This window comes from Plasmodium brasilianum, chromosome 9, assembly GCF_023973825.1.
Source record: "Plasmodium brasilianum strain Bolivian I chromosome 9, whole genome shotgun sequence".
Lineage (NCBI taxonomy): Eukaryota > Apicomplexa > Aconoidasida > Haemosporida > Plasmodiidae > Plasmodium > Plasmodium brasilianum.
The window spans coordinates 1660695-1676048 of NC_090122.1; the positions used below are offsets into that span (position 1 = coordinate 1660695).

Here is a 15354-nt window from a genome sequence, read left to right on the forward strand (position 1 = left end):
TCCGATTTTGACATTATTAGTACAAAAATAAAAAAAAGTGTATGTTTTTTTTAAATATTATAAAATTTGCAAGATAAATAAGTGTACATAATTTATATAAAGATAATACATTTTTTTTTTTTTTTTTATGGTATTTCGAATAGTTCTTCATATGTAGTAAATCGTCATACATCGTCACATTTCGCCTTATTTAAACTTTCGGAATTTGTAAAATTTCCCTAGGCCATATATTAAATATGATTCATTTTTGATATTCTCTATGTTTTTGTATTCGTATTTAGTGTGAACGTATACTCACACATCTTATGTGCGCGTATGATCATAACACACATTATGTACATTACACACCTGTTAGCATTTGTATAATTTTGAATTTTACGAGTACTTGTTGGAATTACACACCCCTTAGGGATAGTACACCTTGGATTATTGTTTTGTTTGTCTTATCTGACTTTTATTAGTTCTTATAAAGTGTTTTTTTTTTTTTTTTTCGATATATAAATGTAAGTATGCAGGCATCACTTGATTTTATTTTTTTATTTTTTTTCTAAACAAACATATATACACACATGTATGTTCATATATAAATACACGACTTTTAAGACCAATATTTGAGTGACAAAAATGAACAAAAACTATGAGTTCGAGTATTATCAAAATTTAATGCAAAAGGAACTAAAAGAATATGAAACACATTCTGATATATCGTGTAAAATAGGCTATAGCGACTCAGAATCGGAAGGAGTTGCGTCCATAAAAGAGGTACCTTACTATTCGTACAACAACAGCTTGAAAAATTATAAAAAAGAAAAATTAGAAAAACCTGTGTGGAAAAGTCTTTACGATATTGAGGAGACAGCAAAAGATTCGTACTCAGATTATGAATATTCTAAGAATGATAAATCGGAAAGCGAAATTGAATCTCCCAGATTTGGAAATTCGTCTGAGGATGAAAAGGGAAAAGAAGTAGATGGGCTGAATGGTGAAGATGAGCAGAATGAAGAAGACAAGTTGTATGAAAAAGATGAGCTGAATGGAGGAGATGAACCATATGAAATGAATGAGCGGTATGAAGAAGGAGAGCATAAGGAGGAAACGGCAAGGATAAAAAATTTTGTTAATGGAGTTAATAATTCTGAAAACTTTTTCGCATTTGATAAAATAAATGATGAATTAAAAAATTCAAAATCTAATGACCCATTTGGTAATTTTTCAAATAAGGAGAACATTTCCATTTCTAGTAGTATTAATTATAACTTTAGAGAAGAATTAGAAAACAATATGTATAACAATTTAAGTATGTTTAAAAGTATAAAAAATAGGTATGATGATACAACTAAACATTTTATGAAACCGAAAACGTGTAAAGATATCAATGGTATATATTACGATGTAAGTGATGAAAAGGTGGATATTGATTTATTAAAAAGAGAACATGAAAAATTAAAGAAAGGACATATATTAGAGAAGTTAAGTACTTCTGAATATGATTACCTTACTCGCGGAAACTCTTCAAATAGTCATTATAGGAATGTACAGTATACAAGTGCTAAAAATAGTAGTAAATTAAAAAAAGGGGTGCTAGATGATAACACTCTGAAGAAAATATCCAAAAATTTTGGTATTTCATCTGATAATAGCACATCAGACACATTTGACCAAATATTGGTGGATCAAAACATTGCTTATAAGGGTAAGAAGTTGCATGAAAGGAAAATTACGGATTATAGTAATTCTGTGAAGAAAAAAAATACCAGGTTGAGAAAAATAGCAAACAGAGGCGTTGAACAAGTGGAAAAAGAGGTAGAGGAGGAGGAAGAAGAGGAGGAAGAGGAGGAGGAAGAAGAGGAAGAGGAAGAAGAAGAGGAAGAGGAAGAAGAAGAGGAAGAGGAAGAGGAAGAAGAAGAGGAAGAGGAAGAGGAAGAAGAAGAGGAAGAGGAGGAGGAAGAAGAAGAGGAAGAGGAAGAAGACGAGGGAGAAGAAAAAAATGAGGAAGAAGAGGACGCACAGAAAAACACAGATATAAAAGAAGATGAAGATAAAGAAGAAGAAGAACAACATAACAAAGTGGGTGGCAATACGGAGGAAGAGGATGAAGGAAATGAGGAAGAAGATAATGCCGTCTTAGAAAATTCGAAATGTAAAAGGAATACAAATAAAGCAGCTTCAAAAATACGCACTGATAATATTAATAGTAAGAATATACCCAATTTCCAAAAGAAGAATAACGAAACAAAAAAAAGAAATAGTAATAAAAAAAAAATTGCAAAAGACAAAGTCTTTACATGTAAAAAAATAACAGAAATTATTGATGAAAAGAATTCTAGCGAAAGGGTAACAACCAGTAGTACAACAAGTGAGAGTAACGATGAAATTATTAGTTATATACATAATAAGAATATAATAATAAACAAAACAGAAACGGAAAAACAAAATGATTTAGTGAATGAGCAGATTGCAAAAGAAATGAATTTTGAATGGTGGAAGCCTAATGAAAAAACGGTTCACACACAAATGGAAAATCTTCAAAACATGAAAGAAGATATAGATAATAAATTAAATAATGAAAAGAGAGTAATAAAATCAGAAAAGGAAATTTTGAATAAAGAGAGAATATTAAATCGTTATGAAATACCAAAAGATATTTCTTATTATGTAGAAAAGTATCAAAAGAGAAAAGAGGAACACGACAAAAATAGTAGCAATGTACATATAAATGTTAACAACGATGCAAATAGAAAAGAAGTTGTTAATGAATCTGAAAATATCCTTGCTCATAACAACACGAACGATATTTTAAGTGAAAAAAAGGATTTATTTAATACACGTAATTCGGAAAACAAAAATCAAGATATAGAAGCGGAAAAGGGGTTAGAGCATCTTTACCATGATCGATTTAACAGATATGATGATTCATTGAAAGTACCAAATAATAGAACGACAATACAAGATTGTAATAAAGAAATGATTCCAATTTCAACTAATGATCAAGTAGATTCGTTAAAAAGTTGTAATATTATCGACGAATTTTTTTCTGATAAACCTAAAATAAAAAATGATGTGAATTATGAAAACGGTGCAAACATAAATAATAGCAATACCTTTTTAAAGGAAGAGAAGGTTCCCTATATTAATAGTATAAATATGAATCAAATAAGCAATTCAAATAATACATGCGAGGTGTATAATAATTCATTCTTTAATAATGATCATAAAAATAAAGGAAAGGATTTATTAGGTATACCTCGAAATATGTTACAGAATGAAATTTGTAATGGTCAAATTAGTGGTGATACATATACCATTTATGATAAAATTTACGACAGTATTTACGATCAGATAAATAACTATTCGGAAAAAAACAATGAAGAGTGTTTTAATAAGAGTACAGAAAATAACAACAATGAGAAGAATTTGCCATTTTTCCAAAACATTGACGAAAGTAAAGAAAATTGTATGTATATAAAGGAAAAGGGTGATACGAGAATATACTCTGATGAAGAAAAAAATGAGAAGATTAAGATGTTTTTGAAATATTTAAAATGCATCGATGACAATTCCTTAACGAAAGTTTTTGAACACATTGTTCAGAGAGAAAATGACGATAAATTGAAAAAGCAGTTGGAAATGTATTTAATAGGAAAGAAGAACATAAACAAGATTGAAAATAACGAGTGTGAACAAGAAACTAGACATATTTTAAGGTCTAATCAAAATACGCAGACAACCGATAAACACTTTAAAAATGAAGAAATACAGACAAGTATTAAGGACACAAATAAATCGGACAGTTGTATGCAAACTGAGATAAATGATATAAATAATAAATTATACGTACAAAACGATATGATAAGCAAAAAGACCAGTATAGATTCTATATTTTTTAGGAATCTAAGTAAGGATTCTTACCCATTAGATGTTGATAATTGTGCAGTTAAGAATTCACACGTCGAATCGAAAGAAAGAAAATATTTTGCTTCCGATAGGAATGATGATTTAAATAATGATGAATATAATGAATTGAAAAAGATAAATGATTTGAAAGCAAAAATTTTGGAAAAAATAAAATCATGCTATGAGAATACTAATGAAAATAATGATGAAGCAGCGGCTATATTAATGTTGCAGGATAAAAAAGAATTTAAAAATAACAGTAATTCTTGTAGAATTTATGATAATAATACTTGTAATAGTAGGAGTGTGGAAAAAAGGAGAAGTAACAATAGTAGTAAGAATAGCAGTAGTCATATAGATAACAACCGTAACAATGGAAATATCAGTGGCAAGAGCAACAAAAGTGTGAGCACTCTGGAAACACTTGAATCGATGAAGTCATTTGAAAAAGAAATGAATTTGCTAATATCGCATAATGAAAGATTAAAAAGAAGAATAGAAAAATTATACGAAGAAAAGGAAAAAATAAAAAACGATTATAAAAAAATTGAAAAAATAAAGGAAAGTCAAGATAACTTGTTTTTAGCAACAGAAAAACACATTGAAAAGTTACATGGGGAGTTAGATAATTTGTCTAAACAAAATGAGAGTATGAAAGGTGATATAAAAAAAAAAAAAATGAAAATAATAGCTCTGGAATCGCAAATAGATGAGAGTAACACTAATAATGATGTGAATGACAGTGATGATCTTACGTTAAAGCGACATACACATATGATAAAAGATGAACTTACTTATATAGATATAAATAACAGATTAGACGAATTTAAAGGACAAATAATAGATAAAAAAAAGATTAAAACACAGATAGATCAACTGCAAAAGCAATTACATATTCTGAAAGATGAAATTAAAAAAACAGAGTTTTTAAAATTAGAAAATGAGGAATTAAAAAAATTATTAACTATGAAGAATTCTAATATTAATGATTATGAAAAAAGCACGATGAAATTAGAAAAGCATATAGAAAAATTAAATGAACACAATTTACGCATATATAAGGAAAATTTTAATCTATGCGAAAATATTGTCATGTTGAAGAAAGAGAATACAACAGTACCATATTCTAGTGAAGAAATACATGATAAACCTACGAATATAGAGAAGGAGCTGCATGCAGATGGTGCAAGCATTCAAACAATTGGCAGTAAAGTAAATGAAAAAGGAGCAAGAGATCTGCAAAAGCATGGAAATATAATAAAAAAACTGGAAAAAACTGTGGACTTGTTAAATGAGCAAAATTTTCATCTGAATGAAAAGATATGCGATTTGAAGGAACAAAATATGAAGCTAAGAAAAACTGCTCTATTGTCCAATAAGGAAAATGGTAATATACTTGATAGTAATAAACATATAGAAATGATACAAACTGAAACTGAAAAAATATATATAGATAAAATTAACTTATTAAAATGTAATTTAGAAGCAAGCAAAAATAAAATAAACATGTTAAATATTTTATTAAAAACGTCCAATAATCAAACTACACAGTTAAATAAGAAAGTTAAATATATCATAAAAGAGAACAAAACATTGCAAAAAAAGTACGAAAAGTGCCTTACCTATTTGGAAAAACTAAAAATAAAATATGATGATGAAATTTTAAAAGTAAATTATGAAAAGTCAGGAATATCTCTATATGATTCAAAAGATATTAATAACAATAAAGACGAAGAGGCAATACACAAAATGAATAAGATTCATGATATGCAACTACTCAAGGAAGGAGAACATATAAATATCCTAGAGCATAAGTTATATGAAAAAGATGAGAAAAGTACCGAAGTATTCAACGATACTAAGGAGGAAGGTAATATGGGTTCGATTGTACAGAAGAGGAACATAAATGGAAAATGTAGTACAGGTATAGGCACTTTAGTAGGTATAAAAGAAGAAAATGAGGATAATAAGAAAAAGAATAAAGAGGTGAGCAAACTGTTAAAATTTAATGACTTGATATCGAATAATGAAGACGAAAATATTTACCAAAACTGGCTGGACAGTGAGAATAAATATGTTCACGTAAATAATATTTTCGAAATTGATAGCATAACAAAGGACTTGCAAAATATGTTTTGTAGTGATACAGAAAACACGAGCAAAAAATTACTTAAGGATAGTATGAGCGATAATGATAACAGTATTATTAATACTAGGGTTAATACTCAGGAGGGGGTAAAAAATATAGAAAGCACTAATAGCATATCAAATGAAAGAAGTTTAAGGAATATAGAGAAAAGGTTTGTGTCCGACAAAATAAAAAAAATGAATGAAAATATAAATAAATATATAGATGAAAAGAAAAATAATATAAAGAATATATGTTACAATGATAATTTTCCTTATAGCAAATCTCATATGAAGGAAGATTATCAAGGACATTATTCAGATATAGATCCAAAAAATAGAATTATAAAAGAACAAAAAGGGAACGAACAAGATATTAATAGAATGTACAATAATAAGACAGATGGCAATATAATTCCTATGAACAGTGTAGATCAAACATACAACAAGAAGCAGTTAGGAAATATGAACAATGCGGATTACAAAAATAATACGAACAATACATACAGCATGAATAATAGCAGTTATAATAACAGTTTAGCTAGGTCGACTAATTCTTATCACATGTACAAGGAGAATGTTGGAGATAGCCTTATTAATAATGATAGTGATAACTTCAAAAGTGTACTCAGAACATACCAAATATATGATGATAAAGAAGATATGCAAATAAAAAATAATGGTTTAAATAATGAATACCCATTACAAAAATGTAATGCAACGAATTTAGAAAAAACAAATGAAAATGATGTTAAATCTAATGATTATATGAACAAATTACATTTATGTAATGAAAACAACACGTCTGCTCATAATAATAATAATCTAGTAAATAATTCATTTAACAATTATAAGCTTAACTCATCGGAAAATATGTATATTGCATATAATAAACAAAATGATATCACAATATATGGTAATCCTGAATATAGTAATAGGAATGCACCAGCTACTTCTCAAAACATGAATAATGGAGTTGAGGCAAATGATAAATATCAAAATGCGAAAAACGAAAAAAAAGGAGAGGCTTGGATCATTGACATAAAGAATAATGAAATAATGCCTTATAGAAAACTGCAGAGTACGATTTTAACGGAGGAAGTGGAGAGGGGTACAGAAAATAGAGGGAAATACGGGGTAAAAGATGGGATAAATAGGACAAAAAATAAGGCAAAAAATAGAGAGAAAAATGGAATGAAAAACTGGCTTCACCAAAATAGGTATATGAATAACCATACAAAATTGAAGCCACTATTACACCATAAAAAATTTAGCAAGGGATCTGCTTATAATAATGGTAAAAATAAAGACAAGCTGCATTTACTAGTAAACAACATTTCAAAGTTAGTTAAAGGAAAGATAGAAGAAGAATTAAAGAGTAAAAATATATCAAAAGATATATTAAATTTTGAAATAACTAAAATAAAAAAAAAAAAAGCAGTTCCAAATAGTAGTTTAAAAAATAAAAGCCAAGAAACTACGATTATTTTAAGTGATTCAATGTCCTTATCATCTGGAACTTTAAATAGCACTTTTGAAACAATAGATGATCATAAGAATAATCAGATTACTCCTAACTTCTTGAGGAATATGCAGGAAAGTAATTTGACATTTAACACAGATTGTGCTAGCAATTTATCAAAAAATGGAAAGGGAAGGCATGTATATATAGGCAAAAATAACAACTCATTTGTTGATCATAAGGATAGAGACGATAAAAATAATTTTCAGTTGACTAATATGAACAAATCTATTATAAATGGTGGAACCTACGTAAATGAAGCAAATTACTTATATGGTGGAAGCTACTTAAATAACGATACATTGTTGAATAACTTCATAGTAAATAAAAATTATATGCAAGACATTGGAAGTTTAAATGAAAACCTCTTTCTCAATGATCAATCTGTACTACCAGAAGTTCCATTAAACAATATAGGGGACATTTATTATAAGCAGAATTTGAGTTGTGATTATGTAGGTAATGTACAATTACAGCATAATATTGATTACCTTAATTTTTCTGGTTTGAGTAACAAGAATCAATTAAACCAAAGTTCATTAAGCAACAATAGGAATAATTACAAGAGTAACAACATAGTTGTGAATGAATATATAAACATAAAAAATAATAGTACTAGTAGTAATAATAATAATAATAATGGTAGCAGTAGTAGTAATACTAATGTTAACAATGGTAGTAATAATAACGATGCGCTGAATAGCTCTATAAAAAATAAGGCTGTCAATGCTGAAGAAAACGCGAACATAATGAATAGCAGAAATATAAGGAAAGACGAAGAAGCTTTTATTGTGGATGAAGACGTTAATAATAGTATTGAAAATACGAATAACAATTTGAACATGAATATGGTGATAAATAACTACCAAGACATTAATAACAATTTTATAAATGATCCTGTAAGCAACGTGTATGATACGAACCAGTGCTTATTATACAACGGTGTTTTGAGTAACAAAAATGGTAAAGAAGCTAGTACAATCTTTGATGTTGATAAGATGAACAATTCTTACTTATTCGACATTAACACAATAAAGCAAGGAATGATTCCCCCTTTTTATGATGATGCCTCCTTGAATTACAATTTGATAGACAGGAACGATACGAATGATATGAATGATACCAATGATGTGAATGATATGGACGAAGGAAGTAAGGGGGGTTCTCTAGGTAACAATTTAAACAGTAGCAGTAACAAAAATGATAATAGCAGCAGTAGTAATAAAATCATCGGTAAAAGTGAACATAATTTTAAGAATGCTGATGGCAGTATTGCCTTTTTTCCGGAGTATTGCGTTGATAAGAACATATCTAATAAAACACAAAAAGAGGTTAAAGTATGTGAGAAGATTAATGTAAATAAAAAAGGAAACAATCAGTTATTAAAGGAAAATATTGTGGACGAAAAACATAAAACTCTAGAAAGAAATACAAGGAGATCTAAATCTGTGGATATCAGAAGATTCGAAACTAAGAACGATTTAGCTAGTAAAGGAGATTCTACGAGGAACAAGATGAAAACACAAATATTTAATTATTCTGATTATAAGAATAACGGATTAAGAGATATGTCAACTTATGCTGATAAGGTGTTACAGGATATGAAATCTTTGATTCCCTCCAATGTCAGCAATTTAATTAACAAGGCAAACCTAAAAGGTAAAACAGGCCGTTCTATTACTAAAATGGTTAGCAACAACAGTAACATTAGTAGTAGCAATAATAGTATTAGTAGCAGTCGTAGTAGTAGTTGTAACAGCTGTGGTAGCCGTGGAAGTTGCAATAGCAATACTTTCAATAGTGCGAATTATAAATTGTGCACGAAACATGAACCAGGAAAATTAAACAAAAATAAGGATAAAATACATAGCAACCATGGAGGAACCCTCCTCAAAAGTACTTCAACCAAGAATCTTTACCAAAATTACAGATACGATGAAACGAATAATGTATCAGAAAATATAATGAACAATATAAATATATTGGGACTGGAAAAAGGTGACTATATAAATAAATGCCCATCTATTAATAAAAATGAGACAAGAATTATCTACAATGATTCAAATGATAGTAATAATAATAATTATTTAGTGGGGGAAGGTGTAAATAATATTATGATAGGTAAAACCAACGAAAATGCATTATTATCAAGTAGGAATTCTTCAAGCAATAATAATGAAAATAATATTAAAAAAAATTTAATGTCTATGAATGCAAAAAATGGTGAACATACAAGATTAAATGCTGGTATAAATAGTAATATAAACAATAACATGCATTATGATTTGAACAATTTTAATTATAATTTGAATAAATTTGAAAATATCTTAAAAGAAGACCAATTCAAGAATTACTCAAATAATGCACATAATATTATATATAAACAGGTAAATTCAAATCAACATTTGGTAAAGAATTCGATTATTTTAAATCGAAAAGAAGAAGGTAATGCATTTCAATCTGAGACGCGCAGATCTTTAAGTTGCTTTAGAGAAGCTTTAAAAAAACAAGGAATTTTGGGTTGATAAAAAAAAAAAAAAAAAAAAGAAAAAAAAAGTTCAAAGAACTGTATTTTATGAAGCAACACATATTTTAATGCATCTCACTATATTTTTTTTTGTTTTGCTAATTTTGGATATTCTACTGGCATAATATGTGCCATATCCGAGTGAATAATTCCTTTGAAGATCCCGTTTACCTGTGTATACATTTATACACACATATGTGCACGCATTATATACGTTTTTACCGTTATCCTGCCTCTTGATGATCGTTCAGAATTTTTTTTCTTTTTATTTGTTAAACTTTTTAAGAAATAATTTTTTCCATTTTTAACAATTTGCTTATTTATATTTAACATAATACATTGTTTTAGTGATTTTTTTTTTTTTTTTTTTTTTACAAAGAATTTTAAATAATGGGAAAAAAACAATATATTAACAGTTCTTGTAAGATAGGAAATAAAAAAAAATTCTATATATATATGCACATACTATATATATTTATATATATATAAAATATCTCTTCATTCTTTGATTCATTTTTTCAAATAACAAAAATTAAAGCTTGATATTGTAACTTCGGCTCAAAAACCAAAAAAATAAGGGAACATCAAAACTATAATAATCTAGAGCAAACGGTTTACATGTAACATATTAAAAATACAAAAGAAAAAATAAAAATAATAAAAAAGGTAAAAACACAAGTATAATAATGACCATACTTCATACTTAATGAGAAATACATCTTTCGGAAAGAGCTTATCTTTTATATTATATTAATTTAACTATTTAAATTCATAAAAAAAGGCCTCCAAAAGAGAAAAAAGAAAACAATTTTTTTTTAAATTTTTATATTGTTTTTTTTTCTTAATTTTCCTGTGGAAAATTTGTAATGTATCATATTATTTCTATTTTTAAAAGCAACATATAGATGATATGAAAATAAAAATAGAATTAAAATTTTTGGGAGGATTAGAAAGCTATTTAGAGAACAAGTCCAAAAACGTTGTATCACTTGAAATAGAATCAGATGAATTTAATTTTGAAAATTTAATTGCCTACATAAGGAATAACATAATTGTAGAAAGAAAGGATGTTTTTTCTGATTTTGTGATAAGCGATAATGCGAAATTTTGTAAAGTGATGGTTGATGATAGGGAATACTCTAATTATAATTTAAATGATAAGGCAAAAATAAAACCAGGAGTAATTGTGTTAGTTAATGAATATGACTGGGAAATTTTAGATACTTATTCCTACAAAATTAAAAATGATGACAAAATATGTTTTCTATCAACTCTGCATGGAGGTTGAAGAAAAATATTGCATTGTGTGTGGGTGATTGTATATCTCTACATGATCAAAAACATAATTATACATGTATATACTTACCTATTCATTTAAGTTTGTATACACACTACAATAACAAGCAACTTTTCCTTTTATTTATGCATGAAGCCAATACATCATACTATCGTTGAAAAAAGGGGGAAACTTATATCCTATGTAGTAATGTTTTTATGAATAACTAAAAAGTTATTACTACACATTTAAATAATAGTAGAAATATTCACCGTTTTTCTTATATTGTACCTATGTGGTATTATATAGAAATAATAAAAATTTCCTTCCCTTTTAAAAAAAATGAGCACAAACAGAAGAAGAAGCAGTACTTTTCATACTTTTAAGGTAGAAATAATGTCTATTAAGATGAATTATTGGAATCGTCAATTATATATATGTGCATGTATATATGTATATAACAAGCAAATATGTTTAGTTATTTGGCATATCAAAAACATATTTGTATACACGCAAGCACATTTATGTTATTCATTTTAAGATTGTTGTAGCATAGTTTTTTTATTTCTAATTCACCTACTTTTGTTTTTGCATTTTTTTTTTTTTTTTTTTTTTTTTCAAGTGGTCCATTTTGTTCTTTCACCTATTCTATTCATCTTTGTTTTATTATATTAGTGTTCTTTTTATTTTTTCCCCTAAATATTGTTTACAAAATATCCTTTTATAGATTATAAATCTCTAATAAATTCAAAATATATATATTTTTAAAATATTAATACGAATAAGTAGTGGCATATAGTTGATATTTTATTGTATTTAATTTATTTATTTAGTTTTTTTTTTTTTTTTTTTTTTTTGGAGTATTCTTTACTTTAAATGAAAATTCTTAATTACATATGTGGTCGTCCACTGAGAAGTGGTGGGACTGCCCCTTTAATTTACAACCCTGTTAGAAAATGGTTAATCATTTTAATGATACTATATTTTTGCTTATGTATTTTATCCTATGGTATATTTTTATTCCCTAAAGCATCTGATTTACACTGTTCTTATTTGAGTGACTCTTTATTTAATTTTTCTCTATCAATAGGTAAAAAATAAATCATATAGTTTGATGTTTTGCTCATATATAATAATTAACAGTATGTAATATTTTTTTTCTTTCGTACTTTTTATCATAAATAATTGTAAATAGTACATTAATTTTTTACCCGAAAATTTCCAATTTTTTTGCCTGTCTTTATTATCCATAACTATTAACATAAAATAAATTTTTTACCCCATTTTTATTTTGTTTTAAAAGGAGCATCATATTTAATGGCTCCCTATTATTCTATAATTAGTTGTAGAGAGTGGGGAACGGAAATTGAATGGGCTATAGTAGCAATAGTCTCTGCTGTTATGGCTATTATTGATGTTAGTTCAAGTTGTTATGGTATTTATGTATTGTATACTATTGTTGACGTAGTATTTACTGATGTTTCTGGAATGACCGACTGTAATTGTTACAAAGCTATACTTTTTTTTTCGGCAAATTCATTTTTAATTTTTCTTCATTTAGTTGTTGCCATCGTTAGTATTGCTGTATACTTTTTACTTATGACAAGAATTGAAGAACAGTTAGAAGATAATAGAAATATTATATAATTTTTTTTTTTTTTTTAAACAATTTATAACATATTTGCCCTCTTGTCTCATGCTAATTATTCATAAAAAAAAAAATAATTTTATTTCCTCCTTTTTGAAATATAATTTTTTTCAATTTTTTGTGTATTTCTTTTTTCATTATTTTAATTAAATATTGTTATACTTAAACTATAGCTGGTATATGTGGAATAGCTGAGTGTATGTATTTTTTTATCAATCACTATTTTATATGTGTATTATCTAAGGAAGATTTATGAGAATAATTCATTATTGTCTGAACTTATTTTTTACGTATATATTTAAAGACGCATTTGCTAATGTTTTTTTATTACTATATTTTTCAAAAAAAAGAAAAACGATATTTTTACTTTATATAATTAAATAGGATGTAATATGAAATAGTGTCAAAAGAAAACAAAAGAATAATGTTCTTCTCTATATTCCTTATTCTTTTTTCTTTATTTCATTTTTTCCACTTATGGTGTCCATCATAAGTACTAAACCAAAAAATATAAGGAAACCTCCTAATACTCAAAAGAAAAAAAAGATTTCTTTTTTCATTAAAAAATAGAATACCAAATGTAGCACTTGAAAAAAAAACTTAAAGGAATTCAATGGAGTTGTAATTAAAAAAAACAAAATAATCCTTCATTAATAAGATATTGTGTCTAAATATCAACATACTAAAAATAAAAGCAGGCGAAGGTATGTTATTCTTGAGATAATTCCGATGATCCATTTTAAATTTATTACATCCGAGTTATTTTTAAAAATATAAGCATCTAATGCTTTTCTATAAAAGACAGAAGCTACAGCATCACATAATCTACTAATAGGCCAGTTAATAATCAAAGAGTTGCTTAATTTGATTACCTGTTTATTAGTATTTATTCCGTTTATTTTCTATGTAACTAAAAAAAAGAAAAAAAGAAAATACATACAAACAAGAATAAGTACATAAACGCATATATGAATAAGCAACATGTGTTGGAACCTATTTTTGAAGTGCAAAAACAGAAATATATACTGACGACTTATTTCTTAATTCGTATTTACAAAAAACAAGGTATTCCTTATTGTTTGAAATAATTTAAAATAAAAGTTAAAAATAATATCTTTTCTATAATAATTTAAGTTCACAGGATTTGGAAATCGTTTCGTATGTGCTTGCGTTAAAACAGTTTCTGCTACTGATTTTTTTGAAAACTTTGGTTTTGCTCCTATTCTCTCTTTAAATAGTTGTGTAAAGGCATCTAATCATAATTAAGAATAAAAAAAAAAAAAAAAATTGGCTACATAAGAATGTTGTCATAATATTTTTTATATATGTTATTTCTGCACATATCTTGGGGTGTTATCAAAAGGGAAAAGTGTTTCTCAGACAGTATAAATACGTTAACACATTCATGTGTGGGTACATATATATATGTCGTTTCTGTGTATGTGTGCCTGCGCGTAAGAATATGCAATTGTTTAACGCTTATTTATGGGAAAAAGCGTAATAGTGGACTAATATAAATATCGGCGGTAATATTGCACAGCACACATTTAAAAGAAATACCACTTATGCAGTTTTGTCTTATTACATTATAAATATATGTTCTATGATCTTTGTAATATTTAAAGCTTAACGAAATCATAGCTAATTTTTCTTAATATTATAACAAGCGCCTTTTTTATTTTTATTTTTTTTTGGTATTACATATGTATGATTAATTTTTCATACCTATTTCATCTTGTTTTAACCTTACAAGTAGTTCAGCCAATTTTTGAACTTTTTTGTTTTCAGTTTTTTTATTCATTTCTTTAATAACAATATGCGTCTGCGTCTTTTGAAGAAATTAATTTTTTTTAAAAAGCATTTAAAAGAAGTAAATCAATATATATACATAAGTACACATATATATATATGCACAGTATGGATGTTTGAAAAAATACGAAATTGGTCTAATTCAATAAAACTTTAAACAAAATATTACATAACGATATTTATTTAACAAAAAAAAAAAAAAAAAACTAAACAAAGAACCATACTTAAAACAGAGAAATTGTAATTTAAAAAAAAAAGGAATGCGAGGTAACAAAAATGCAAAAGTTGGAATGAAAAATAAACTAAAATGGAAATGAAATAACATGAAATAAAAATACAATAGAATGGAAATAAAATGGAATGAAATGAAAATAAAATAAAATGAAAATTAAACAGAATAAAAAAAAAAATATAAATGAAAATAAAAGGCAGGTAGCTCTCCTCGTTATATATATGCCAGAACGATGAAGAAGCGAAAATTTAGCTTACACAAAAAAAGAGGAAAATATAGCGAAAAGAAAATACAAAAAATCAGAATATACAATGAATCA

General features: G+C 26.6%; 3 protein-coding genes across 3 annotated transcripts; all 3 read left to right on the forward strand.

The window, feature by feature from the left end:
• Nucleotides 1-624: 624 nt before the first annotated feature.
• Nucleotides 625-10068, forward strand: MKS88_002980 (uncharacterized protein; the record flags this gene model as incomplete). The annotated part of the gene is made up of 1 exon (XM_067216034.1): nt 625-10068. The coding sequence occupies one exon, from the start codon at nt 625-627 to the stop codon at nt 10066-10068; it is 9444 nt and encodes a 3147-aa protein (XP_067073554.1).
• Nucleotides 10069-10980: 912 nt separating this feature from the next.
• MKS88_002981 (ubiquitin-related modifier 1) lies at nt 10981-11358 on the forward strand (the record flags this gene model as incomplete). The annotated part of the gene is made up of 1 exon (XM_067216035.1): nt 10981-11358. One exon carries the CDS (start codon nt 10981-10983, stop codon nt 11356-11358), a length of 378 nt encoding a protein of 125 aa, XP_067073555.1.
• An 864-nt stretch (nt 11359-12222) lies between these two features.
• MKS88_002982 (uncharacterized protein) lies at nt 12223-12993 on the forward strand (the record flags this gene model as incomplete). Its single annotated transcript, XM_067216036.1, has 2 exons — nt 12223-12436; nt 12650-12993. The coding sequence occupies 2 exons, from the start codon at nt 12223-12225 to the stop codon at nt 12991-12993; spliced, it is 558 nt and encodes a 185-aa protein (XP_067073556.1).
• Between the last annotated feature and the right edge of the window lie 2361 nt (nt 12994-15354).